This window comes from Ochlerotatus camptorhynchus, unplaced genomic scaffold (assembly GCF_037179485.1).
Source record: "Ochlerotatus camptorhynchus isolate MF236.1 unplaced genomic scaffold, CSIRO-AGI_Acam_v1.1 ptg000080l, whole genome shotgun sequence".
NCBI lineage: Eukaryota > Metazoa > Arthropoda > Insecta > Diptera > Culicidae > Ochlerotatus > Ochlerotatus camptorhynchus.
In genome coordinates, this window is record NW_027040570.1 from 145,308 (window position 1) to 172,940 (window position 27,633).

The window sequence follows — 27,633 nt, forward strand, 5'->3', positions numbered from 1 at the left end:
GAGTTCTAAAAATTTCAAAAAAAAAAACTGAGGATGGACTTTTTCGCAACTGTACAAAGATTATAGAAAGCTTTTGGATTCCCTAATTGAAAAGTGGGTATTAGTTTGCCATTGAACCTTGGTATATTTTTGTCTTACTAAGAATTAGTCTAAGAATCTTCTCTAAATTTTTTTGTCATTTGTTACCATTGTTAAAAAGCTACAGCTGTTTATGTGCAATAAATTCGGGATTGTCCTTTATATCATCTTTAAAACATGTTGAATGTTCGGCTTCATTTCCTGTCACCCCGACTAGCGGTACTTTGGGACAGGGTTGACATGCTCAATCCTTCGCACAATTCATCATTCCGTTAACAATCGTTCCAATCGTTACATATTTTTTAAACCTTTTTAATTAACCTATTAGCCTTGGCATTTAGGTCAAAATTTGAAAAAAATTAGAACTACCATTTTTGCTGATGACCAAATTCAACGTACTCGTAACGGTAATAGTAAAGTGTAACTAAAACAGCATATAAAACTTCGTACAGACTATGGCTTACATCATGTAATAACCTTGCAATGTGCACTCATACATAGGATTTCCAGTGAAAACTATATGTATGAGTGCTCATTGCAAGACATGTATGAGTTGGCGATTGTCATCAGGTATATTGATCGACCGACGGAAACATTCGTGGGTGTGAGACGGGTGTTGAAAACAGACGCAACGACCATCTTCAATACTAAAGCTGAGGTCCTGACAGCGATGCAGATTTCTTGGGAGCAGGTGATGGCAGTATATTTTGACGGTGCCAGCCCAATGGCTAGCAGCACTGCTGGAGTACAAGCCAAGTGCAAGGACGAAAACAGCAATATACTTTTATTAGGAGCTTTGAGTTGGTTTATTTCCTTTGAATTCCGTTATAATTGCTTAACTTTTGACAGATACGCGTATTTCGTCTACTACTTGCAGACTTCATCAGTGCCAAGTACTAAACACCACTGATCAAGATCGGATTTATCAAGAGCAATATACTGTTTGTTCACTGCTATGCGCACTGTTTGAACCATGTACTTGTCGACGCATTGTGCATACGAAAGAAGAATGCGAGTCTTATTGATCATTCATGTCGGTTTGGCGGTGCTATCACCACCATCTGACGTGACTTTAGCTCAATCCAACCACCAAGGCAACAACATTGCAGCAAATGTATCATTTCGGTTAAAGACCTACTATCGCAACCATTTGACGAACCGATCATCATCGACATCGTCTCTGGAATTAAATTGCCAATTTCCATTGGCTGTCTGCATTGAAGAAGATGAAGCACCACCGGAGTAAAAAATAAATAAAATTAGCTAAATTGAACAGTAGGGAAACAGTGGTGGATGGACAGCACCATCTCCCACGCACTTTGGAGTATTCACCATCCCCAGATTAAATGCACCATAAAACAAACAATTGCCCCTCCTTCACAAGATTCCTGTGCACGCTAGTGTATACTGTGCAATTTTTCTGAAGACAGTAACCTTTTATATGGCTAGGATCATGTGATATTCCATGCGGCTGTCATACCCCTCAACCATTCCATAGCAAAACGATATCGTGGTTCTCAGAATTTCGTTAAAATTGGTAGTTTTCTTCCTTAGATCCGTATTTTTTCCTTGTCATTAGAATAACCATCCAAAATGGCCGAACTCCGACACAAACTTGGCTCATTGCCATGGAAATCAGAGAGGTTAAATCATAAATTCGTTTATTTTTCGTGGAACTGCTCAGTACAGATAATCGCAAGGAATTCCTTTCTGCCGATTGAAGAAAAAACGGACCACATAATTTTTGTAAGAACTTTATTCTGACTGTTTCGGTACTAGTACACTGAATGAAATCGCAAAAAAAATATATGTAAAAGTTACTTGGTTACAACACTTAGCGTAAAAATAGCGGAAATGTACAGTTCACAAAATGCAAATTTTTAGTAAGGATTTCTTCGTACTGGACTTCTTTCATAATGGCATTTGCTGTAGATTTTCCTTTTGTTTTCTGAATGACTGTCGCTGATGGCACTTTAATCGGTAATTAATCGTAGCTATTAATTCTAGTTAAAATTTAGATGTCGGTCGACATGTCCACTTGGAAAATTTGGATTCCCTTTTTCGCTGTTTAATGAACACATCAATTTGCAGGGTTACACTCTTTGAGTTTTAAACCGAAATGGCGATCCTGGGCAGTATTGGAAACTGTTACACATTTAATCGTACAATCGAAATCAATCACAATGATAGTCGCACTGGTAAAATTAGACATATACTCTTTCGTTACTAGCTAGCTAAATTCGTTGCTGGGAGGTTTTTGATTAAGGAAAATCGGCGGTGTTACTTTAGTGAGTGGTTTTGTTGGTAGTATTTCCAAAACGTGGGCAGTTTTATGGTATTACAAACAAATTAACTACTGGAAACTAGCACGGGTTTTCACCTTCTTCTTCTTCTTTCAAGTATACCTTAACATGATTGCGTATCCTCTCTATAAAAGCTACAGGAATTTAAACTCGTTTACTTACATACTTTCAGTTTTTACATATTTTTGGTTTCTTTTCGGACTTTTCTTCTACGACATAGAATCTAGTTACACTTCTCCCTACAAAAAACATCTCTAAAACATGATCTCAATCTTTTGAGAAATAACTTAAGAAGGCACATACTATTGCAATCGTCGGATGTGCACACTACTGGAAGAGAAGTTAGAACTAGACTCGAGTACACACTTGACATCTGGATACTCTCGATAGCAAATTGCCGGCCTTGAGGGTCTGTTGCTGCGGCCGCTCGAACTGTTGGTGGTCTTCGAGCGAAACGAGCCAGAACGATGTCTGCGTCTCGTAGTAGTGGCAATGACCCTTGCCACCGTTACACTCGATGAAGGGAGTGGCACGGAAGTCCTCTAAGCAGGAACCAGGTCCTGATAGGGACTGACCGCCACCACCATGGCCAACGGCAGTGTGCTGAAAACAAAGAAGAATTCATCGCGTTAGCAAACTTCTTTCAAGTCGCAACCAAATTCACACTCACCATTAAGAAACTGTAACCGATCCATAGACCCTCCCAGCCATTGGGGCAGTTTGGTATCGCCAACGATTGACTGTGTACCGCTATCACATTGGACGGCACTTCGCAGACCGTACAACGTGAAATGTATGGACGCATCTCATGCTCACTCACAGGCATCATCGGTATCGGAGCCGACGTAGACAACCAGAAAGTCCTATCATTTCTCGAGGCATAGTTGCAAACATTATTCTGACCACAGGCCAGAATTGGCAGTGTTGAGAACTTACGAACACATGAACCAGCGGAACCCAAGTCCTGATTGTGTGGATAATCGTTTCCATCGACGTACAGCAGAGAGTAACCATCCCATAGTTTGACATGGCCCGGTTCACACTGTGGAATTTCTTCCGACTGACTGTGTCGGACGAGTAGGATTCCAGTAAGATAATCAGGGGCTGGAGAACATGGAGCACCTTGCTCTCCCTTCGCACCTGGTGTTCCTGGGAAACCATCACGACCAGCACGTCCTTCTAGGCCAATCTCACCTCGGATGCCCTGTAGACCACGTGCACCTTCAATGCCACGCAAGCCGATTTCACCAGGCGCTCCAGGTGATCCAGGGATACCTGGTGGTCCTTGAATACCGACTAGTCCCTTTTCACCCTTCTGGCCATCAAAGCCAGGTGGACCAGGAGGACCTTTGCGCTGTGGAGGCAACAATGGGGTTTCACCCTTTTGACCTTTTTCGCCTGGAGCACCATCAAGACCAGGAAGACCTCGGTTGCCCTTGTCACCCTTTTCTCCAAATACGCCACCCAATCCTGTTGCACCTTCCGGTCCTTGTGGACCACGTTCACCCTTGAGACCTTGAGGACCATTGAAGCCATCGCGACCATCTCGACCTCTGTCACCTTTCTCACCCTGTGGTCCAGGGAATCCTGGGGGTCCTGGATTGCCTTTCTCTCCTGGAAATCCGCGATCACCCTTAAGTCCCTGCGGTCCCGGGAATCCGTCCTTTCCTGGTCGGCCTTCAATACCCGAGTCACCTCGATCACCCTTTTCACCTTGTCTTCCTAGAGGACCAGGTAAACCAACTGGGCCCTCGGGACCAACCAAACCAGGCAGTCCTTTGTCACCCTTTTCTCCTGCTGGTCCAGGGCCACCATCCCTTCCATTCTTTCCAGGGCGTCCAGGTAGACCCTTTTCTCCTTTGACCACTGGGCATGGTTCACCCTTCTCTCCTGCAGGTCCAAGATCACCTTTCATACCAGGCAAGCCTGATAGCCCCGGTGGTCCTGGGAAACCAGGTTGACCTTGCACACCTTGCGCTCCTTTCATACCAATTTCTCCAATTAATCCAGGAACGCCCACCTTACCTGGAGCTCCAGGAGCTCCTGGCAATCCTTGATCACCCTTGTCTCCCTTAACATCCTGAACGGTTGCTGGAGCTCCTCGTTCTCCCGGAACACCGCGGTCACCCTTCAGACCCATATATCCAGCCGGTCCTGGTGGTCCCATGTCACCCTTTTCACCACGATCACCTCGTTCTCCTATGCGTCCAATTTCACCCTTAGAACCCTTTTCGCCATCCAAACCACGGAGACCTGGAGCACCTTCAGTACCAGGAAGACCATCCATACCAGGTGAGCCCGGAACACCTGGGAGACCAGAGCTACCCTTGTCACCTTTAATACCTGGGAAACCAGTAACTCCAGCATCACCTTTCGGTCCATCAAGGCCTGATAAACCATCGAGGCCAGGATTTCCGCGATCACCTTTCTCACCCGAAGCTCCAGGCCTTCCATATCCTGGAAGTCCTGGTTCACCCTTTGGTCCAGAAATACCATTCAAACCTGGTCGGCCGTCAATTCCACGCAATCCTGGAGCACCTGGTTCACCTTTCTGTCCTTTTTCGGAAGAGGAGCCAGGTTCGCCTACAAGACCAGGTGTTCCAGTGAATCCACGATCACCCTTGTCTCCTGGTAGTCCTGTTAATCCGTCTAATCCAGGTGGACCCAACAAACCCTTATCTCCTTTTGGACCAGGAGGTCCTGGAGGACCTAACAAACCAGGAGCTCCCGATAGGCCATACTCTCCTTTGTCTCCCTTGTCTCCACGTTCACCTTTCGGTCCTTGTAATCCTGGCAATCCTGGGGCTCCCGGCAAACCTTGAACTCCCTTTCGACCCTGGAATCCTTTCGAACCGTCATTACCCGGGGGACCTGTATCACCCTTCTGTCCAGGCCATCCAATCACTCCCGGAGCACCAACATCACCTTTGAGACCCGGCAAACCTTTCACGCCATCAATACCTGGTCGACCAGGAGCTCCTGGAAGGCCAGCAGGTCCTTTCGGACCAAGCTCACCCTTCGGACCGACTTGTCCAGGTAGACCAGGGAAACCAGCAATTCCGGCGTCGCCTTTCTCACCAGGATAGCCAACGATACCAGGCGGGCCTGTATCACCACGATCACCAGAGCCACCACGATCTCCCTTTGGACCTCGCAAACCCGTGTTACCTTTCGGACCTGGTGGGCCAACCATCGATAGACCTGGGTCACCTTTGGTTCCTTTCGATCCGGGTAGTCCTGGAATACCTGAGTTGCCGTCCTTGCCGGTGTTACCAGGGAATCCCATTGGACCGGGAATGCCCTTTTCTCCTCGAGGACCAGGAAGACCTCTAGGGCCAACTGGACCGGGGGGACCTTGTGGACCCTGAGATCCACCAAGTCCAGTCAAACCACGATCTCCTTTGTCTCCCTTTTCTCCTCTAATACCTTGCGGACCCATGAAACCTTTGTCACCAGGAGCTCCTGGTGGGCCCTTGACAGCAGCTTCTAGATTCGGAGGAATACTAGCGCATCTTCCTGGCTCACCCTTGAAGCCCACAATACCTTTGTCACCTTTTTCGCCTTGATATCCTGGATTACCCTTCAGACCTGGATCACCTCTAATCGATTCTCCTGGTTTTCCCGGTGTTCCATCGCGACCTAACGGTCCTGGAGTACCATCGATACCTGGTTCACCCGGCCGTCCTTTGTCTCCCTTAGGACCTGCAGGACCTCTCGGTCCAACAGGGCCAGAGTTACCTCGTTCTCCTCTCTCTCCCTTGATACCGGCAATTCCAGGTTGTCCCATCGGTCCTTTTTCACCTTTAACGGGCTGCACTAAATTCCAGTTTATCAGTGCTGGTGCACCTGCAGGACCCTCGGCTCCTGGAACACCTGGGATACCTGATTCACCCTTAAGTCCAGGCGCACCACGTGGTCCTGGGCTTCCATCAACACCAATTTCTCCGGGATAACCTCGTTCACCAGGTGGGCCAGAGGCTCCAGGACGTCCTGCTGTTCCATCGTATCCACGTTCACCTTTCTCTCCCTTAAGTCCTGGTCGGCAATCCGAACAACGGCCACCAATCTCTCCCTTTTCACCACGATCTCCCTTTGCTCCTGATAAACCTGGACGTCCAGAATCTCCTTTTTGGCCGTCAACTCCTGCTCTACCTGGTAGACCAGGGCGACCTTCCTTTGCATCTCCAGGGGAACCCATCAAACCTTTGAAACCGCGTTCTCCCTTTTGTCCTTTTAATCCAGGGAATCTGTAGTTAAAAAAAAATAATTAATTGGTTGTTCGTAAATGGAGAATTATATCATTGACATACCCAGCCATACCAGCGTTACCTTTGGGTCCAACTATGCCTACTCCTGGGTCACCTGTTTCTCCTCGTAGACCTTCGGTTCCTGGTGCTCCTGGGAATCCTCGGGGGCCTTGTGGACCAGGCAGACCAACTGCTCCAGACTCTCCTTTATCACCCTTTTCTCCTGGGAAACCTTCCGGACCCGGTCGGCCCGGAATACCTTGACCTCCCTTAGGACCAATCTGTCCCCTTGGCCCTGGATCTCCGGGGAAGCCGTCAATACCCTTGGGACCCGGTGGTCCAGGATAACCTCTTGGACCCTTCGGACCTGGTGCTCCAGGACGCCCTTCACCACCGCCCGGAGGACCGGGTGGTCCTGGAATTCCTTGAAAACCAGGCTCACCATCTCTACCGGAGTCACCTTTTGGTCCAGGCATTCCCTTCAAGCCATGCAATCCTTCGATACCTCGGTCACCTTTTTGTCCTGACAATCCAACTGGTCCAAAATTACCATCGCGACCCTATAAGTATGATTTAAACATTATTGTGAAGCTCTTGGTACAGTGGGATATGTGGAATAGTTACTCTTGGACCAGGTTGGCCTGGCAAACCCTTTTCTCCTTTCAAACCACGATCACCCCCTGGCCCACGGTCTCCAGCTTGTCCTTTATCTCCTAGTGTGCCTGGTATGCCTCCATCACCTTTATCTCCCTTTTGTCCCTCAGGTCCAACGGTCCCAACTCCGCTTCCCGTAACCTCATAGCTTTCCGTACCCCTCATTCCTTTGTCACCTTTTTGTCCCTTTATGCAGAAACCTTTGATACCTTTGTCCCCTTTCAATCCTTGAGGACCTGGAATGCCAGGTTGACCAGGACGTCCTTCGTAGCCACGTTCACCGGCTTCCCCTTGTCGCCCTTGTAGTCCTTCGACTCCATCCAGACCTGGCTCTCCCTTTTGACCTTTGTTATAATTTTCGGGATCTCGAGCTGCTTCACCTTTGTCACCCTTATCACCTCGTTGACCTGGGTAGCCTCGTGGACCAGGCTCGCCTTTCAAGCCGGGTAATCCAGGAAGACCATCTGTTCCATTGCATCCATCTACACCGGGAATACCGGGTGCACCTGGTGCCCCTGGTAGGCCGTTTGTTCCTGGCACACCAGGATAGCCTGGCAAACCATCACGACCACGATCACCTTTCAGTCCGAGCGGTCCCATCGGACCAGGTTCACCTTTGGCACCTTTGCTGCCAGGTAAACCCTCGGATCCGGTGAAACCCACCATGCCTTTCGGTCCTTGCAGACCGGGAGGACCGGGGAAACCTCGGTTACCCTTCTCGGCGAAACATTTTGACACACAACATCCACCACCGGTACAGTTTTTCGCCGGTGGACCCTGAGCACCAGTAACTGTGTCTATCACATTATAGCTCGGATCAATGTAGGGCTGCGCCGGTCGCGCATAATCTCTGTCGTTTCGATTAAATAGGCCCACGCCTCCTGTCAAATCTTGCCAAAATTGCTACATAGATAAGTGTGGGAAAATGAAGTGAAGGAAAAAAAAAAAAGTTTGCTATTATTAGTAACCGGAAATGGCTGTCGACGGGGCAAAGCGAAATGGACTGCTATTTACCGCATATGTGTGTTGTCCGAACCATACGAGAAGCGTGGTCGTTATTAACCTAAAAATAAAGAGAGCAGAACAAACAACGGATCTTGAGTAATGAGAACGCTAGGAGAAATATTTATAATGAATAGAAAAACGCGTGAAATGTTACCGAGTCGCAAGTGTGTTTGCAGATAAGGATTCTGGGTTCTGAATGAAGTTACCCCTTATCACATACGGTCGGAGACTGTGCTCCGTGGCGAGCGAAAATCATGAATGAAGTTTCAGTGGGATCCACCAACATCACGAGAAATGCGCTCAGGATGTGATGTAATGTGAGTGCTAGTTGTGCGGTCAGGAAGCGAGAAAACGATATCAGACATAAAAAACGAAGGCATCAAGCTGAACGTGGACAAAATTCGTTCTGAGCGGCAGTATCCAATTGGAAACTGTGCAAAAGTGGATTGCTGATAGCACAGGATGAATGACCTCGTGGGTGAACGAACAGCACGTGTGCTACATAGCGAGTTGGTTTGGAAAACGGACTGGTCGATTAGTAGTCAGGTTAAGTACTCAGGACTACACTAGGTCGTATGAATCAAAGCGTTTACTTTACTTTTCCAGTAAGAAAAGCACGGGAAAGTAAAGTAAACTCTTTTTATTCATACGGCCCATTGTCCACTCCCGGGCATGTTCCGGGTACCATCGAGGAAGTACAAAACAAGATTTTTGGAAGTCATACACAGCACCAGGTACCGCACTGTATGTGACTAGGGACTAGCATAGCATATGTGATTGTACAAATCGTGGGTCAACTAATACGTTTTGCAGATTATATCGTGTGTTGGCGCAGAAAAAAAACTTCGGATTAGTGATTTTCCCCTCACAAAAATATAATCTACCAAACAAGCATCGCATTATACACCTGGCCACATCCTTACAATCGTAGGGGATGGAGGGAAGGTTAATCGAACATCTACCTAAGAAGGTGCAGGAAATCCATACTACCTTCATAGATGTCACAGAAAGGGAAGAGTTGTGTTAGTGAATGTACAGTATCAAATCAGTAATAAAAATGGAATATAAATAGATAAAATGAAAAGACCTCATCCGAAAGGTTTAGTGACTTTAAAGCGTCGTGTTTTCGGAAACGCTTGGCCCTGTATCTGACTAGGGACTGTCCACAAACTACTTATACTTCAATTTATTATACTTGTTTACATCAAATCAACAACGCTCACAAATTGGCGCTTTTTTTTGCAGAGCAAAAATGAGAACTCGTTTGATGGGACTTTCTTGTTATTTGTTTACAATTGCTTGATTGGGCCAATATTTTGTAAAGTTCTGAATAAAAAAAGGTTATCAAGAAAGAAACTGATCAATATCAAGTCAAACGATGTAATATGCTTTTGCTGCTTTCCCTCAGTGTTCTTTGTTGAGCATGTTTACAACCATTAGCAGGGTGGCAAGGGAATTTCTGATTTTAAATTCCTGGTTTTTTACCGGTTTTCCTGGTTTCTTCTATAAAAATTCCGGGTTTTTGAACAAAGCTTTAAATCTATTAGTTTTGTAGATTTCCTTTAATTCTTTACATGAGTGAAATGTTTTTTTTTTTCAGTAACTTTAACGCTCTTGGATCATTCGTGACTTGTCCGGGGTGACATTTGAACTTGTGACTTTGACGTGAGAGGTATGGATGCTTACCACTACACCGGGGTCGCCCCTATGAGAGAAATGTTTAAGTATATTATATATATATTTACTGAAATACTTCAAATGATATGCTTCGTATGCAAACTAAACTGGTTTGAAAAAAAAAAACAGAAGTTAAATAATTATTCCATTACGTATATTCAACGTTCGCTGAGTTGTGTCGACTTTTCAACAACCAAAGGACAATCGCTAACTAAAATGCATATCATGTGTCAAACCTGATATTAAAAAATATTTAAAATACATCAGTGCCCATCCGGCTCATGTCAACAAATTGAAATTAAATTTTGACGGATAAATGTCCATTAACGGAGTATTTGTTTCAGTCCAAGGTTTCCAGTTAGCTAACGTTTACTGTAATCAAGCGGCTTAAGGCCAATTTCTTGACCTCCCCTCAAGCCTTAGTCCTGGTTAAACTAAATGGGTACATTGGTCCTTATTGGCGATATTGGGATTTACTATATACATATGTCATCAACACTCCGAACCCGAAGCCTCGGTAAAATGTGTAACGGCAAACTTGAAATGTTTGAAAAATCTTGGCTCAGCCATTTATTGACAAATTTGAAATTTATTGGCACCATCTGAAAATAGATATTTAAAAAATTATTCGGTATCAATAGATTTAAAATCGATTTTTCAAACATTGCCAATTTTCTGCTACACATTTTACCGGAGGCATCGTGTGGTAAAAAAGGAGTGGTAAAAAAGGGGTACAGTTTTCATTCAACTCACACTTTCTCTTGTCAATCACGTATATCCAGCACCGAAAGCAAGATTTGCTATAGATCAGTGCACGTAGATGTCAAATTTGACAATTTTGTGTGGTTTGTTTCGGTTCACATTCGTAGTTATCTGTTGCCATCACTTTTACTCTGGTGTTAAATGAAAGGGATCCAACAAGACCAAATTGTGAGGTTAGGGACCGTGCACTGATCTATATGAGCTTTCATCGTGTTTTTTCTGAGTCTGTGTTGCATTTGGTGAATTTTCACTTAAATTTGACAGATGGAAGATTTTCAAATAAACCTGCTATTAGGTACTGCAGCGTGACGTCATAAATGAACTCAGTGTTAATCGGCTGAACCTTTTTGACAGTTCAGTGGTACTGTTTACAAGCACTTAATGATTTTTTCAAAAAAAAAAGTATTCTAAAATTTCCGAATTTTAACTTGAAAATTGTCGAGGAACAGCGCGTTGAAAGGATGTTGCTCGTGGATATGGCAGAAGTGTGGTTTACATCTCACTGCAGTCTGAAAAATTATCGAGAAAATCCACCCAAGAAAAAATCGACTAAGTCCACGTAAACAGTACCACTGAACTGTCATCAGATTGAGGTTAACCCCGACGGTGCAAAACCTAATTGTACCAGACTTATTCCGACAGACCAGGAATGAATTTTAACAAAGACCGTCTCGAAAATAAGAAAGTCAACAACAGAGGGGAGTGTTCACTCGGCTGTCGACAGAAGCAGACCACTCTCAATGTGTGTCATGCGATCGTCTGTTTACTCGGCAGCAACCATTGTGTGGTCCTCCTCATTGTTCTTCATCAGCAGTTCTTTCAATCGATGCGTCGTCGACTTTGGAAAGCAACCGTTTCGTGATGAATGTGTGAGTGCTGACCACGTTTTGCGTCCATTGTTGCAATGGACGCGCTCTGGCCCTCTTTGGCGAATCTGCCATAGAATGAAACCACTGGAAGCGGCTCCCGTTCTGGTGGAGGAGGCTTATTGGACAGCGGAAGATAAAGTGTTTATTGTGTTGTACCTTTTTACTATAGTTTTAAGCTGTATTGTATAGTGAACAAGAATCCTCGGCTCTGTAAAGTTAATTCGGTTGAGCCTTATCAAATAAATTAACTAAAAAAAAAACAAAAGAGGGATTTTCGAACATCTTAATTTATTTTCGAAGCGTCAAATTTAAGTGAAAATTCACCAATTAGGTACTGCAGCGTAACGTCATAAATGAACTCAGTGTTAATCGGCTGAACCTTTTTGACAGTTCAGTGGTACTGTTTACATGCACTTAGCCGTTTTTTCGAAAAAAAAATATTCTTAAATTTCCGAATTTTAACTTGAAAATTGTCGAGGAACAGCGCGTTGAAAGGATGTTGCTCGTGGACATTGCAGAAGTGTGGTTTACACAAGGGGTAGGTCACTCCGCACACCAATCTTGTGTCATCTTTTTTGTCAGTGTGCCGCAAGTATGTCGATTGTGCAGGTCATAGAGCAAGCTGCGATTGTCTGTAAAACACCCATCCTAGAGTCGGTGTATAATGAGTCACGCCAAGAGAAAAACAGTTGAACTCGCATCACGGTTTTCGAAAGATTCCCTTTCTTTTAACTTGGCAACAGAGGACTTCTGCATCAACTTCAAATGACTTCTAGCGAGGAAAAAAATAACGGCTGTAGTATATCATTATATCAGTGATTTTGTGGAATTATCTTAAGGAAAAATAGTAGAAATTGTCATTACTGGTCATTACAAAACGTATCGCATGACAAATGTAATGCTCACTGCGTGTATATGATCATTTCTTCGGTTATATTTAATATTTAATTGCAATACCTTTCGTGGACCTTTCATAGCATCGTAATGCTTGTTTACTTTGCACGATAGGTAGCCGGTTTGACAGTTCAATAGGTAGACTTGGCTTCACTCTTGGCGTGACTCATTATACACCGACTCTAACCCATCCCGGCAACCTGGTATTTCTGACACCTTGAATGTTTTGGTTTGAAATGTTTTGGTTTGAAATCGCAAGAATAAATCGGATTGAGGATGACGCGGGAAGTGGCGAGTGCGCGAAATTTCGGTGTTTTGTGATCCATAGGGTCATAAAAGTCCTGTGTTTTAGTGTTTTATAATGGCAAACCAAAGGCAAAGGCAGACCAGAAACCGAGCCTTTCGGCCGGAAAGAGTTGGAACCGGTGGGGAGCATTGTTGAAGACCGACTATAGAGGGTGATGAATAGACTTCTTTAGTTTGTTTTGTGGGAATTGCAGCATTATTTGAATTAAGGGTACTAATGAGGTCTGATCAACTGCCTCATTCTCTTCAGCCCACTCAGGAACCTTCATTTCGTATTTAGATCTATAAGTGAACTGCTGGTCTGAGATCCTCTGGTATATTCAATTAGAAGATGTTCCTGAACATACAGTCAAACAGCACCTAATATTCTGAACAACTTCAATGGTCCCATTTTATTTACAACAATCTAATGTCTACGAGATTGTTCCGAAGGTATGCTGAAAATGTGTCGATGGATGTTCCCAAGCTGTGCCGAATATAATTTCGGCACAATGTGCTGAGCGACTTACCCCTTGGGTTTACATCTCACTGCAGTCTGACAATTTATCAAGAAAATCCACCCAAGAAAAAATCGACTAAGTCCACGTAAACAGTACCACTGAACTGTCATCAGATTGAGGTTAACCTCGACGGTGCAAAACCTAATTGGAACAAAGCCTGAGAACATATAAGCAAAGTTGCGTTGTCATGACAGCAGCGACGAAAGCTCTGATGCTTTTCTACTCGATTATCAAAGTGTATTGAATATTGCTGATTCACATATATCTTAGCATGCATGCATCGACATTTCACAAATAAGAAGAAGCAACATCCGCAGCTGTCAAACATAAACACAACCGAATAATAACTATCATTCTTCGAAGCCTCGGTTGAAGATAGATCGATCCCTCTTGATGCAATCGACCCAATCTGCTGGATTATCAATTGTATCAATCAGACTATAATGGAACCACATGTAACCCTAAAATCTACTAAATAATTGTGAAGACGGTGTCCTCATGAAATTAAATAGTATAGTAGTCCATATATGGTTTCATGCGAATAGGGTCTTCAAGGAACGATTTTGGTTCAGTGTTAGAAAATCCCAAAAGCAGCTGTCAGTGACGATGGTCAATTTCGGTTGTTAAATCTGACGCCAAATGCTTATTTTACTCTGAACTGGCAATATACAGATATATTATTTTGCACGCATCACACGTAAATAGTAACGTCATCATTTCAATCCGTCAGGCATCTTAAAAATTATTATTTTACTATTATTATAATCCTGGATTTTTCTGGAAAAACATAATTCCCGACATTTTCCTGGTTTTCCTGGTTTTCCTGGTTCACTTGCCACCCTGCATTAGTGCTTATTGAAATGAATCAATCTTATACTATTTTTACTTCACATTTTCATAGGTATGAATAAATTAGGTCAGCATCTAAGACACACTTGTTTTATTACTTATTGTTAAGTGTAACATTTCGAGTGACTCGGCACCACTCAGCTTAGACCCATGGTGGGTATATAAATGGTGATACAGCTTTGTCACTAATATAGGCGAGGAGGTCGCGGGGGGAAAGTGCGGTTTTAGAGCAAATTGTAAACAAACTCGGTCGCATACAAAAATCCAACAAGGCTGAATCATGAATTTGACACATTAGAACACCTATATGTAGTCACCTTGCTTAGACCCTAGCCCAAACTATCTACACAGATAAAAATTCTGAATTTTAATAGTAATGTAAACATTCATTCACGTAAACTTGTATTTCATTTCACGCAACTGAGCAACTTGTGAACAATGTTGTTTACAACAATGGGCTTTTGTATACAATATTTGCTACATTGCATGAAATCTTTCAGAACTTTACATGATTTATAATGTAAACTTATATTGTGACGCTCCATTTATGTGCATCATACTGAACAGAAATTTACACTACTTTTTCGAACTGTGTACGTGAGTTGAGAACAGCCTTTAGAATCTGAATTGAGCCAACATGTATCATATGAATAATACATTAAATCACATAGTTTAATATTGATTAACCAGGCCCACAAATCCAGGCCAGAACAAATCTCAATTTTTTCTTCAAAATTTTGGAATATCACAAAGGGGAAAATAAAAAAAAAACTTTCAGTGTATATTTATTTTTTCATCAGGGGCGGGATGTGCAGTCAAATCGGCCTACTGAAAATCCATCAATGAGATGTAAATGTGTAAGGCCCATTGTGTTTGTCATCTCTTTCGTTCTCCCGCTGTTTGAACGGTTGAAGGAGTGTGACGTCAAACTCCGTCATCCATTTAAACTGCCGGAGAACGAAAGAGACGATAAATATACTGGGCCTCACCTGTTTACGCTCATTTATTTTCTATATGTGAATTTGGTTCCAATGTATTAACAAACCGTCGTTGCTTACGGCTTTGTTGTCGTTTGGAACCAGTTATGCGAGGTAGGCATTTTTCATGCACTGGGTCATCTGTCATTCGTTTTTGCGCGTTTTTCTGCAACGCTCCACTCAACACGGGTGAACTTTAGTTCATCTACTGAAATTTTTTTACACAACAACAGGGCCCTGTTTACTAAAAATGAATAATGCTCGTGTAACATTTGAATAGGGCCTATCAACTTTTGTAAATAATTTGATAGGTCCTTTTCACGGGAATCGAAGTACGCCCACGCAAACCAAGAGCACTATCGGGAAGGGAAGAATTTCCTCTGCCCGATGGTGTTGTTAGTTTGCGTGAGCGTTTTCGGTTCACGAGAAAAAGGCTTAACAAGTTTTGTGTACATAATTTTATAGACCCGTGTCAAATTTTACGTGAGTATTATTCATATGTTCATTTTTAGTAAACAGGGCCCCGCTGTTGTGTCACTTTTTGTCAAGTGAGTGAACTCAAATCCATCCGTGCATTCGTCTATAACAGTCATTCAGCTATACAAAGTGTCAAAATATTTCATGACGGTGTGATCTCGTGCTTTTACTCTTTTTCTTAATCTCGAGTCGAAGTGTAGATTCAATAGTGATTAATTGTTGTTACGTTGTTGTTTACAAACTTTTATTTGTAACCAAGTCGGGTAGAACAATATTCGCGTTCGGAAAGCGTTGTATGACAATACCACGGAACATCACGGACTCCTGGAGCTGCTCCGATTTGGTTTCCCATCGATACACTCGTCTATGATACGGATCAGACGATAAAAAGAACAGGTCCGTTCCTTTGTTCTCGAGTATCGCTAATTCATTTGGGTATAGATACTCGCTTTGTTAGGTTTTATTATATTGTAGAATATCACCAACAATCAATACGAAACTAACGATTTGAAATTGGCTCACTACTTGACTAACCTATTGGTCCCAAGCAAATCGACTAACGTACCCCATTATAGTTTAAATTCCAGTACTACACTATGCTTGTTTTGATTCGCTATGAAAGTTTGACAGATAAAATGAGGGGTTAGTGGGTTTTCCAATGTTTCGAGGGGTGAATCGATTAGCTTGGGACCGAAAGATAGTACCAGAGCTGAGCCAAAAAGTTGAGCTCGTTTCTTCGGGACCTTCTGGTCTTAGAGTTACCTCTATGATATCACCGTGTTCTGTAACAGAATTTTTACATAAATTTGAGTTAGACCGGTACAGCATGTACAGTTGTTGAAAACGGATTTCATCGAACATCATTCCTAATCTTGTTTGACAACATACTAGGCACCGGCACTGGTGGTGTAGTAGTGAGCGTGATTGCCTCTCACCCTAAAAGGCCTGAGTACAATCCCAGTAGGCGTCACCGGGATGTTCTGAGGCATAACATCTCTGATCACGCCTTCCTTCAGAACGGAAGTAAAGCCGTTGGTCGCCGATTCATGAGTTGATGGGTCGATAGATAGGGTCCAGGTGTGGGAGCTGCCTCCCTGGCGTCGGTAGCATTGATACTCAGCACGGAAAACAAGATCGACGGAAAACAAACCAACGTGAAAAACTTACTAGGTAAGCCACCTTCAATCTGATCGATCAAGGGGGTTCGCTGCGCAAAACTTCGTCTTGTTCCAGTCGGGTCGCTACCAAGAACCATTTGCATTGGGTCGTTATCCGACATTGTTATTATATGCCCAGCCCACCGTAGCCGCCTGATTTCCGCATTTGATCTAAATTTCTTAACTAACAAACCTGCAGCAATGCTACATAATGATTCAATTCTTTTCTACATTAATTCAACCATTTCCGCACTAAATACAATCTTTTCTAAAATGGTTTAAAATTTTTAGAACTCAGAAATCAGAAACGATTCAAGAAATTCCTAATTGAGGTGACACTGTTCAAAGCAGATTCAAAGCTGAGTCTGAACTTTTTTGAAGTGAGTTCAAACTTTCGAATAAGTCATCAACATTTTTCAAACTGAGTCAAAACTTTTCTGTTATGTTATTCATTCCTTTTTAAAGCTTATCCCGAACCCAAGTTTTAAAGAGTTTGGTTTCGCATTTTTTGGAGTGAGGCCACATTAGCTGATTTCATCCCCTTCTTAAAAGAAATCCAAACTTTCCTGCATTGATTCAACTTTTTCCGAACTGAATCCAAACTAGTCAGAACGTGTTTGACATTTTCCTAAGTGAGTCTTGTTTAGGTCATCTAGTTTCCCTTAAAGTGTAGAAAGTTGTCCGAAGTGAACCGACACTTAATTTATCTTAAATTTTCCAAATGGAGTAAAACCTGTTAGTCTAACTCTTCCTGGCTTTCCTGAAGTGATTTAACTAACTTTTTTTTAATTTTAAAGAATGGACCTTCGGCTGTTCATACCTGATGGTAGATTTTTTTTAAGGAATCACAATTGTTGGGAAAACTGGGTTCACATCAACAAAAGTACGTATTTTTATGAAATTTTTGATTTCTTGATCAGCCAAGTTGGATTTTGGCTCCGTCCTTTGAAAAACAGGCTTGGATTTTATAGAATAGACCTTTGTGAGTTCATACGTGATGGTAGATTGTTTTGAAGCCAGGTTGGATTTCGGTTCGTTCGTTTGAAATTTGTGCTTTGATTTTATAGAATGGAACTTGCTTAATCCATGCATGAAGGACAAACCTGGTTAATATTCACAAAAGTAGGTATTTTCATAGAAATTTGACTTTTCTGTTTTGCCGAACTGAATTTTGGTTTCTACCTTTGAAAAATAGGCTTGTATTTTATAGAATAGACCTGGCTGAATCCATACGTAATGGTTGAATTTCTCATTTTTTGAGAAAACCGAGTTCACAAGTTCAGAGAAACTTTGATTTTCTGTTCTGCCAAGCTGAATTTCGGCTCGGATCTTTGAAAATAAACTTGGATTTTATAGAATGGACCTTGCTGAATCCATACGTCAGGGTTGAATTTTTGAGAAAATCAAATTTAAATTCACAAAAATATGTATTGTGATGGAAGCTTGCGTTTCCTGTTCAGCATAGTTGGGTTTTTGCTCCGTTTTTTGAAAAATAGGCTAAGATTTAATAGAATGGACCTTTCTGAATCTAAACGTGATGGTACATTTTTCAAAGCATGCACAATTTTTAAGAAAACTGGGTTTAAATTTTCAAAAGTAGGTATATTCATAGAAATTTGGGTTTCCTGTTCAATCAAGTTGAATTTCAGCTCTTTCCTTTGAACATAGGCGTGAATTTTAAAGAATTTCTGAATCCTACGAAAATAGGTTTACAAATGTTACATAATGGAAGTTGCTGTGTCCATACGTGAAGCACAAACCAGGTTAATATTCACAAAAGTACGTATTTTCATAGAAATTAGATTTTTCTGTTCTGTCGAACTGAATTTTAGCTCATATCTTTGAAAAATAGGCTTGTATTTTATAGAATGGACCTTGCTGAATTCATATGTGAGGGTTGAACCGGGTTTGTAATTCGAAAAGTATTTTTTTTTAGAAATTGGGTTTCCTTTTAAGCTGAGTTGGATTTTGATACTGTCCTTTGAAAGTTATGCTTGGATTTTATAGAATGGACCTTGCTGAATTCATACGAGATGATTATTTTTTAAGCATATACAAAGCCAGGTTTAAATGGACAAAAGTACGTATTTTTATTAAAGTTTGGTTTTTATGTTTAGCCAATATTGATTTTGACTGCTTCCTTTGAATATTAGGCTTGAATTTTGTTAAGTATACCTTCCTGAATCCATACGTTAGATATTTTGAAGCAAGCACAATTGTTGAAAAAATTAAACCCAAATTCACAAAGTTGGTAGTTTTGGTTTTATTTGAATAAGGAAGAACTATCGAAAACAGAACGTTTTGTTTTTCGATAAGAACTATAACGTTTGTGGTGTTTCGCTTGATAGTAACCCAAAATTAGTTGCTTTGTTCCTATTCATCTACATTATTGCCAATGTTCTTCCTTGAAAAGATACAAACACTTATGTTTGTAATGTCTTGTTGATAACCCGAGTGTTACACATAATAAAGTCAATATTTGTGGCTCCTGTTACACATTAGTGTCAAAAATTACGGCTTCAAAGAAGTATAAGGCTAAAGCGAAGGCTAAGAAGTTCGAAAAATACGGTTGAGATGTTATGTAAAACGAATTTTGAATGTTTTTTTTTATTCCCCTCCCCCTCTCCCCCTCCTCTCTAGGTAGACAGTTCCGTTAGAGTACGGCAGTATGAAAATTCAATAGAAGTTGAAAAGGAGTGAAAGGCCATTAATGCGACAGTACAAAGTCAAACGCACACTTATTTACCTAATTCGTACAATGTAGGATTAGATTTGAAGTATTTCTTCTAAGCCCCACGTTGACTAGTACTGTCACATTAATGGCCCTTCACTCATTTTCAACTTCTATTTAATTTTCATTCTGGTGGAAGTACTCTAACAGAGCTAGCTACCTACCCTCTCTAATACCATTCGCTAGCTAATAAATTATCACACTAAAGCTTCATGTTGGATAGCATTTCCAACCAACTCTGAAAATCGCAAACTTCGCGTATGAAGTAACATAAAACACTTCGAATGTATTTATTTTTATTGAAAAAGAAATCCTTGAAAATACATACTTTTGTGAATTCCCGTTTTTCTCAAAAACTTAACGTGTTACATAAAACCTGAGTACATGTTTGAATTCAGTGAGACAAAACCAATGCATTTGGCCGCAGTGCGCAAACAAATTTTCGATTTTGCCTACTAGTGTGTTATTGAACAACTTTGTTGGATGTTGCACATTTTTAGCAATTCATCCAAGAAAGTTACAGTTTAATAAAACTCCACAAGTATGTTCAAATTATGGCTCCTTGGAAAATCGCTTTAAATTTTAAAATTGCGATATCCCGTGATGGATGATCTTAATTTTCACAGAAAATACGTAGGATGACCAACTCTGTCGAAGGACATTCTTTGTTGGTAATAACGGTCACGGGAACACCGTGGCAAAACTTTCACACCCTCTCCTCGAAGTGAAAGCATTAATCTCATTTGGCCTATAAAATCGAAATACTTTTCCTCTTACAGGCTTGAAAGCAATTCGAATAAGAAGACAATGGCCAACCGTGAAGAAGGGTGAAATCTTGCCGAGAAGCGTGCAATTTAGCTTGTCACACCAAAACGATCGATAAACGCTGATTACCTGATTGGTAAATAACCCCGAACGATAATGTTGAGCAATAATTACGCTCTGGTCAACAGCATTATAATAGCAAGTATTTACCTGCGCTAAGTATTGATGTGTCAAAATAAAGTCCCCCCCAATACCGTAGAACCCCGTTAGTTTGAATAGCTAAAATCGCAATTATTCGGTGCTCATATAGAATTTGTTTAACTGATACCTCTACACCGGTTTGTAACGCGATTGGGCTCCTAAAATTCTAAACGAGCGCCGTATAATTGAGATTTCAGCTATTCAAACTAACGGGGTTTTACGGTAATGCTGTGGGGATGGTGAACCCAAACGGCGCACGGCAGTCTCGAATTTCGCCCACCGTGCACATCGCATAAAAATACGGCCTCTCCGGTCGGTGAATGTTCAACAACATTGCACTGGAAAAGACAATGAATTGCTCCTTGGTGGGAAAGATTGATGTGCCTGTCAGATAATTTTTGCTTTTTTTTTTGTTTTACATCAGATGTAAAATTTTAATGCCGATTGGAAGGATAGCATTTTTAGCACCAGCTTTGAGGACTGCAGATCAAATGAACCACTACACATATACATTTTTGCCAAAACTTCAGCCTTATACATTTCATAAGACAAACTACATAGGTCCTACAATAATGCATAAACGGTACACACTACGAAACTCTTTGAAAAAGTTTTTCTTGAAAGCATAGTGATGTGATGTGATGTGATTTGAAGCCACCACCAGTGCAGGACTTGCCATAACGTACGGTTCCTCGCCATAACGGAGGTGTGGACCTGTAAGCTGATGCACTTACACGATATCCACTGTAGGGATAGAGAATCTCCTTCCAACGGAACGTTCTTATTACAGAACATACATAGAATGCAATACACATTAAGATTTCCGTCTGGTGGTTTGTTCGAAATAGGGTGCATCAGACTCACTGTAGACTGCTAGAAGATAACTATACCCTCGATAATATCGATCCAAGGATTTCCATCAAAGAAGGCATAACTATTTCCCAGGATTTGGGCCTGGCAACCACGACTCCCTCCTCCAGCCTACAATTTGTCTGAAACCCTTTATCCCCCCTTCCCATTGTAATTTTTCTTGAAAGCATAGTATCTCAAAACATAGGACTTCAGTAACGACATCTCTCGGGCTTCTCGCGGATAACAAGCATGCTCGCTAACTCGCAAACAATATTGCATGAAAGTTCAATAGAATGTATAGAAACGTCAAAGTGATCCGATGCCAGCGCTACGACGAGTAGTTCGCGGAACTGATAATATTCAAATCAACCGTTAAATGCGTGAACGAAGATACACAATGAAGAGTTACGTCTGTTTGTCTGTGATTATGTCATAATAGACGCGAAATTCAGCTCAATCAAACGTAATTTCGATCTTTTCAGTCTCGGAGCACCTTATTTTACATGACATGTCTGTTTACGTCTCATCCTTTATGCCAAAGATGGATTCCGTCACGTGTAAGATTATGTATTTCTAACTGTGTACGATATCGCACCCATTCAAACATACAGGACCAACGGCTTTACTTCCCTTTCGAAGGAAGACGTGACCAGAGATTTTTATGCCTCAGAAAAATCCCATCGCCAAGACTGGGATTGAACCCAGACCCAGTCACGCTTACCACTACACCACCGGCACCGGCTATGTTTCGATTTCAGAACACTTAACGAATACAAGTAGCATATGGGATTTGAGCTAATTGGGACCAAAAACTGATTGTACGGCAATTTGAAGAGATAACTTGCTGATGTCTTTGGAGAAATTGTTAAGCAGATAGTTGTTCACCTTAAAAAACAGTCAGTTTCCGGTGGGAAGCAAGTCTGGTCCTGTGGAAAATGCGGAATATCCGTAAAAGTGGTCAATTCATGACACTGATCCTAGAGCTCCGTGGATTTTTCGAAACCACTCATATAGTAGACGTCTTATAACAATAAATTCGGAGTTGTGACCAGAAAATGTGTACTGAGGACCACGGGATGGTCTATTAAAAGATCCGGAATATCTATAAAAGTGGTCAATTGATGAAATTGATCCTAGAGCTCCGCGGTTTTTTAGAAGCCACTCATAGACATCTCATCAGGATGAATTCAGAATTTTATAGGAATTTTGACTCTGGGGACTACATGATGGTCCACCGGAAGATCTGGAACATGCGTAAAAGTTGTGAATTCATAAAACTGATCCTAAAGCTCAGCGAATTATTCGAAACCACTCATAGGCGTTTTAACAGAATGAATTAATAGTTTTGACCGGAATATGGACGCTGAGGACTACGGGATGGTTCACTAGAATATCCGGAATATCATTAAAAGTGGTAAAATCATGAAACTGATCCTGTAGCTCCATGTCAAATCACTCTTCGACGTCTTATCAGAATAAATTCGGAGTTGTGACCGAAAAATAAACCCTGGGGACCACGGGATTATTAACCGGAAGATCCTGAACATCCATAAAAGTTGTCAATTCATTGAACTGATCCTAGAGCTCCGCGTTTTCTTCAAAACCACTCATAGACATCTTATTAGTTTTATGAATTCAAGACCAACAATTGAAATGGCCTTAACTTCATTTTGTGAACAAACCTTGTAAGACCATTTTCTCGCGAACCTAAACCACAATCGGGTAGAGGAGAATTTCCCCTACCTGTCCATTATGTTGGTTTGCCTTTGCGGACTTCGGTTCGCGACAAAATGGCCTTACAAGGTTTGTTTACAAAATGGAGTTAAGGCCATTTCAATTGTTGGTCTTGAATTGACCACTTTTACGGATGATCCGGATCTTTTAGTAGACCATCCCGTGGTCCTCAGTACAAATTTTCTGGTCACAACTCCGAATTTATTGTGAAAAGACGTCTACTATATGAGCGGTTTCGAAAAATCCACGGAGCTCTTTCATGAATTGACCACTTTTACGGATATTCCGCATTTTCCACAGGACCAGACTTGAGTCCTACCAGAAACTGACTATTTTTTAAAGGTGGCCAACTATCTGCTTAACAATTTCTCCAAAGACATCAGGAAGTTATCTCTTCAAATTGCCGTACCCAAGTAACATTGCAGGTTTCTACAAGTCTAAGTCATGGTCGACAGAACCTTCATAAAACCCAAAATTGTTACTTGGGTACAATCAGTGGTCCCAATTAGCTCAAATCTCATATGATACGTGCATTCGTTAATGCCGGACCAACCGTCACACTAGTCCTCCCGGACATGTTCCGGTACCCCCGGGGAAGTACCCAATTCTCGACAAGATCCAGAAACCGTTGTGTGACATATCATACTTAATGATTTTACAAAACTTGGCCGATAATGCCCCTATTGACAGTCCACGACCACACTAACCTTCCCGAGGATGTTTCGGTGCCCCCGGGGAAGTGGCCAATTCTCAACAAAAAACAAAACCCTTTGTGCTATATATCAAACTTCATGGTTTTTAACGCTTATGTGCGTGACGATTTTTCCACCCGTAAAAGGGTGACGGAGTTCCCAGGTATCCAAGCTTATTGCGAAGCTCAGACAAAAAGATAGAACCAAACAATGTTCTGCAAAGTTGTATGGTTTTAATAAAAACTAAAATATGGCCTACATAAATTTTGGAATGGACTACTCATTGTCCCCATAACAGGTTCCGGAAGCCCCGGGGAGTGGTCAAACTCTGATTTAAAATCAGATCATCATATAAAATTTTTCGGAATGTCATTGGACATGTAATTAGAGACCATGTGAACTGACAAGAATGACAAAGGCCAACCGATGGCGCTGGAACAGATGCCGGAAGCCCCGGGGAAGTGGCCAGTCTCTTATTGCATCAGAATTCAGACATATCTAAATTTTCAGAATTCCATAGACTATTCTTTAGAGACCTTATCAGCTAAGCAGAATGGGAATGGCAACGCAATGACCCCGGAACAGGTTCTAGAAGCCCCCAGGGAAGTGGCCAATTTCTGATTGCAACAAACTCTAGTCATGCGGCATGTCAATTTTTTGAGAATATCGTGAACGTGTCATTAGAGACCATGCTAACTGACAAGAGTGACACAAGTCACCGATAGCCCTGGAACAGGTTCCGGACGCCTCAGGGGAGTGGTCAAACTCAAATTTTAACAAAAACTAGTCATGTGGTATATCAAAATTTTCAGAATTTCATGGATATATCATTAGAGACCATGTCAAATGACAAAAGTGACAAAGGCTACCCGATGACCCTAAAACAGATGCCGGAAGCCCTGGGGAAGTGACCAGTTTCTTATTACAACAGAAAACAGTCTTACGGCATATCAAAATTTTCAAAATTTCTTAGACTATGCTTTAGAGACCATACCAACTAAGCAGAATGCCAATGGCAACGCAATGATCCCGGAACATATTCCAGAAGCCCCCGGAGAAGTGGCCAGTATCTGATTGCAACATAAACTAATAATTCAAAATGTTCAGAATGTCATGGACATTACATTAGATACCATATCAACTAAAAAGAGTGACAACCCTGTTAAAAATAACCATAAAAGAGAGCTAAAGACATGTTTGGGGTATCATCCAAACCATTTGTGGGGTAGTTTACCCATCCGGGATACAGTTCGTTTATGGTAGTAGTTTATTAGGGAAAGACTACCCATGGTCTTGGAACAGTTTCCGGGGCCCCTAAGGGAGAAGTCAATCTCTGATTTTAACATGAACTAGTCGAGCAGTATATCGAAATTTCCATATTTTAGGCCATGTCATAAGCGACCATGCCATCTGACAAGAGTGACAAAAATCATGGAAGCCCCAGGGAAGAGGCCAGTCTCTTTTTTTATTCCTTGATTTGTTTTCCGTGCTGAGCACCAATGCTACCGACGCCAGGGAGGCAGCTCCCACATCTGGACCCTACCTATCGACCCATCAACTCATGAACCGGGGACCAACGGCTTTTCTTCACTTCCGAAGGAAGGCGTGATCAGAGATGTTATGCCTCAGAACATCCCGGCGGCACCGACTGGGATTGAACCCAGGCCTACTGGGGTGAGAGGTAATCACGCTTACCACTACACTAGATAGCCAAGGATGCTACAAAAAAAAACTCGCGGCGGCAACACTGAAAAACTTGATTTAGAGGTAGCCCCAATGAGAATTATGAAAATTAGAATTTTCATAGCCATAGCTGAACAAATATTTCTAATGCATCAACATATAGTGCAGCCCAACCCTTTAGTATTTAGTACACATTCCTTGGGGTCTCTACTATATAAGAAAAAAAAATCACGGCCTGCTAGATGCATATTTTTTTCATTACATTTATTCAATTATCAGAAATCAGGATTTTTAGGAGCATGATGTCGATCAATCATCAAAAACTGGGAATTGAAATAAGACCTATAGTTAATTCAACACAGCTTACAAATCGGAAATTTTAAGATCAACAACATTGCTCAAAAAAGTTTACGCCTATTGATGATCGTTATTTAGTTGATCCTGATTTTTTTGAGAAAGAATAGTAATATGTTTGCTTATTTCCTTTAAAATCTTTATATATTTACAAAAATGGTCAATACATATGATTTATTCGGACATGCAATCAAGCAAATATTTTTCAATCGAGCTTTTCTGAGAGTTAATCAGATTTTAGATGCTCATAAATATCAGTGTTTGGCGGGTGAGCTCCCGTCTTTCTAAACAAAGTGTTATTTTGGGCTGCCCTAATATGCATTCTATAGTCTTCTAGATGTGCCTAAATCTTAGTTGAGGCATACATCGAATTTTATTTAATATACAATTTAAAGGATTTTCGCAAAGAACTCGGCTATATTTTTGAGATATATAGACAAAGAATCAACATCCAAAAGTACAACTTTATTCAGCTAATCATAGGAGATGGGCATCCATTCCGAAAGGGTTAAAATAATTTGCGTAAAATATTGTTTAAATGCTTCCAAAATCAACTGTTTCCCATTTGAATCAAAACGGTGTGGCGTTTGCATTTGTTCACCTTTCTGCTAATGGCTGCCTCAATGTAATCCGACCCAAGGAAAAACCCACAATTCTGTTAATTCGTCCAATTATACCAACAGCACTTGCAAATGCAAAGTCCATACGTGAAACCAAATTCCGCTTTGTTACAATTCCAACCTTACCAGCCACATTCACATGGCGCATTGCATTCTAAGTTTGTAATAAAATAACTCCTAAAGAATTCTCACCATTTCACTGGGGTGCCCATGGTAGCGGCCGCCCCGCGGAAGCCCTAGGCCAAGGGCTCACTCCGGGTGCTCCTAGCAGCAAATCGTAGCCAGCTTTAGGCTGCTGTCGTCAGCGGTAATTCGAACTCCCGAACTAGCCGTCACAGATTTTTTTTATGCTGCTGCTAAACACTTTGCACTCGCTCGACTCGGCTGGACTTGCGACAATATTCCCTGCTTTCCCGCGTCACTCTCTCAAATCACCAACGACTTTATGATGATTCCAGCACTAATTGATCTTCAACGTATTTTTCTGCTGCAACTGCAATCTGCCGTCGTCGTCGTCGGAGTAGTCGTTGCCGTCGTTTGGGGTCACTATTCTACAATTGGATCTTCGCTATTTTTAAATCGCTTCAACAATATTTAAGAAAACAAATGTCAACACCGTAACACCCCGGATTTGGAATTCTCGGCTCGTGTTTTCCGCAGCCTCCCCCCAGAAAAAGAAGAGAAAGCTTGACGAAACACTAATTTAGGAACTTCACTAATAATTTATTCTTTTCCTTTCGTTTCACGGTTTTCCCGCCAGCGCCGGCGATTTTCGTGATTTTTCTTATTCTCTAATTTCACGCTCCTTTTTTTTCTCTCGTTTCCCTCTTTTCCCACTGTGGATTTCGTTGGTTGGAAGGTAGGTCGGTCCAGCAGTGATCTCGCCAAGGCAAGTGAAAAGGTTGACTGTTCTTCTCAGGAGGTTTTCTTAATGCTTTGCCCCGCGCGACTGTAATGGGCTGGTGCCTAGTGAGCAGCAGAAGATAGCAGGGTCTCTTGTGCTCTCTGTGTGTTCTTACTCGCTCTTTTCCGTCTCGTCGAGTCGGCTCTACGACGCGGCCACTTTCGATCTAGCGCGTCCGATCGTTCACAGCTTACTGACTCGATCTTGGAAATTTTAATATTCCCGTACGTTGGTCGATCTTCGGGACTCCGGTCGGGTTCCGGAACGAGCGACCCGAAGAATTGCCCGCGCAAGGAGTCGCGATCGGCTAGGGGTGCTCGAATAGTGATTTTAATTTCATGT

General features: G+C 41.9%; 1 protein-coding gene across 1 annotated transcript; it reads right to left on the minus strand.

Moving 5' to 3' along the window:
* Nucleotides 1-1,816: 1,816 nt before the first annotated feature.
* Nucleotides 1,817-27,481, minus strand: Col4a1 (Collagen type IV alpha 1). Its single transcript, XM_065217819.1, has 6 exons — nucleotides 26,580-27,481; nucleotides 8,297-8,345; nucleotides 7,253-8,185; nucleotides 6,692-7,188; nucleotides 3,052-6,628; nucleotides 1,817-2,984 (listed from the first exon to the last, which is right to left on the minus strand). Exons 1-6 carry the CDS (start codon nucleotides 26,597-26,599, stop codon nucleotides 2,730-2,732), a joined length of 5,331 nt encoding a protein of 1,776 aa, XP_065073891.1. The 5' UTR covers nucleotides 26,600-27,481; the 3' UTR covers nucleotides 1,817-2,729.
* Between the last annotated feature and the right edge of the window lie 152 nt (nucleotides 27,482-27,633).

Bases quoted from the DNA above. Each gene is read 5' to 3' on its own strand.
- Col4a1 (XM_065217819.1), bottom strand. From the start codon at position 26,599: ATGGGCACCCCAGTGAAATG. The intron at 8,186-8,296 runs GTAAATAGCAGT...TTATCTATGTAG, and splicing joins TCGGACAACACACATATGCG to CAATTTTGGCAAGATTTGAC. The intron at 7,189-7,252 runs GTAACTATTCCA...TCATACTTATAG, and splicing joins CAGGCCAACCTGGTCCAAGA to GGTCGCGATGGTAATTTTGG.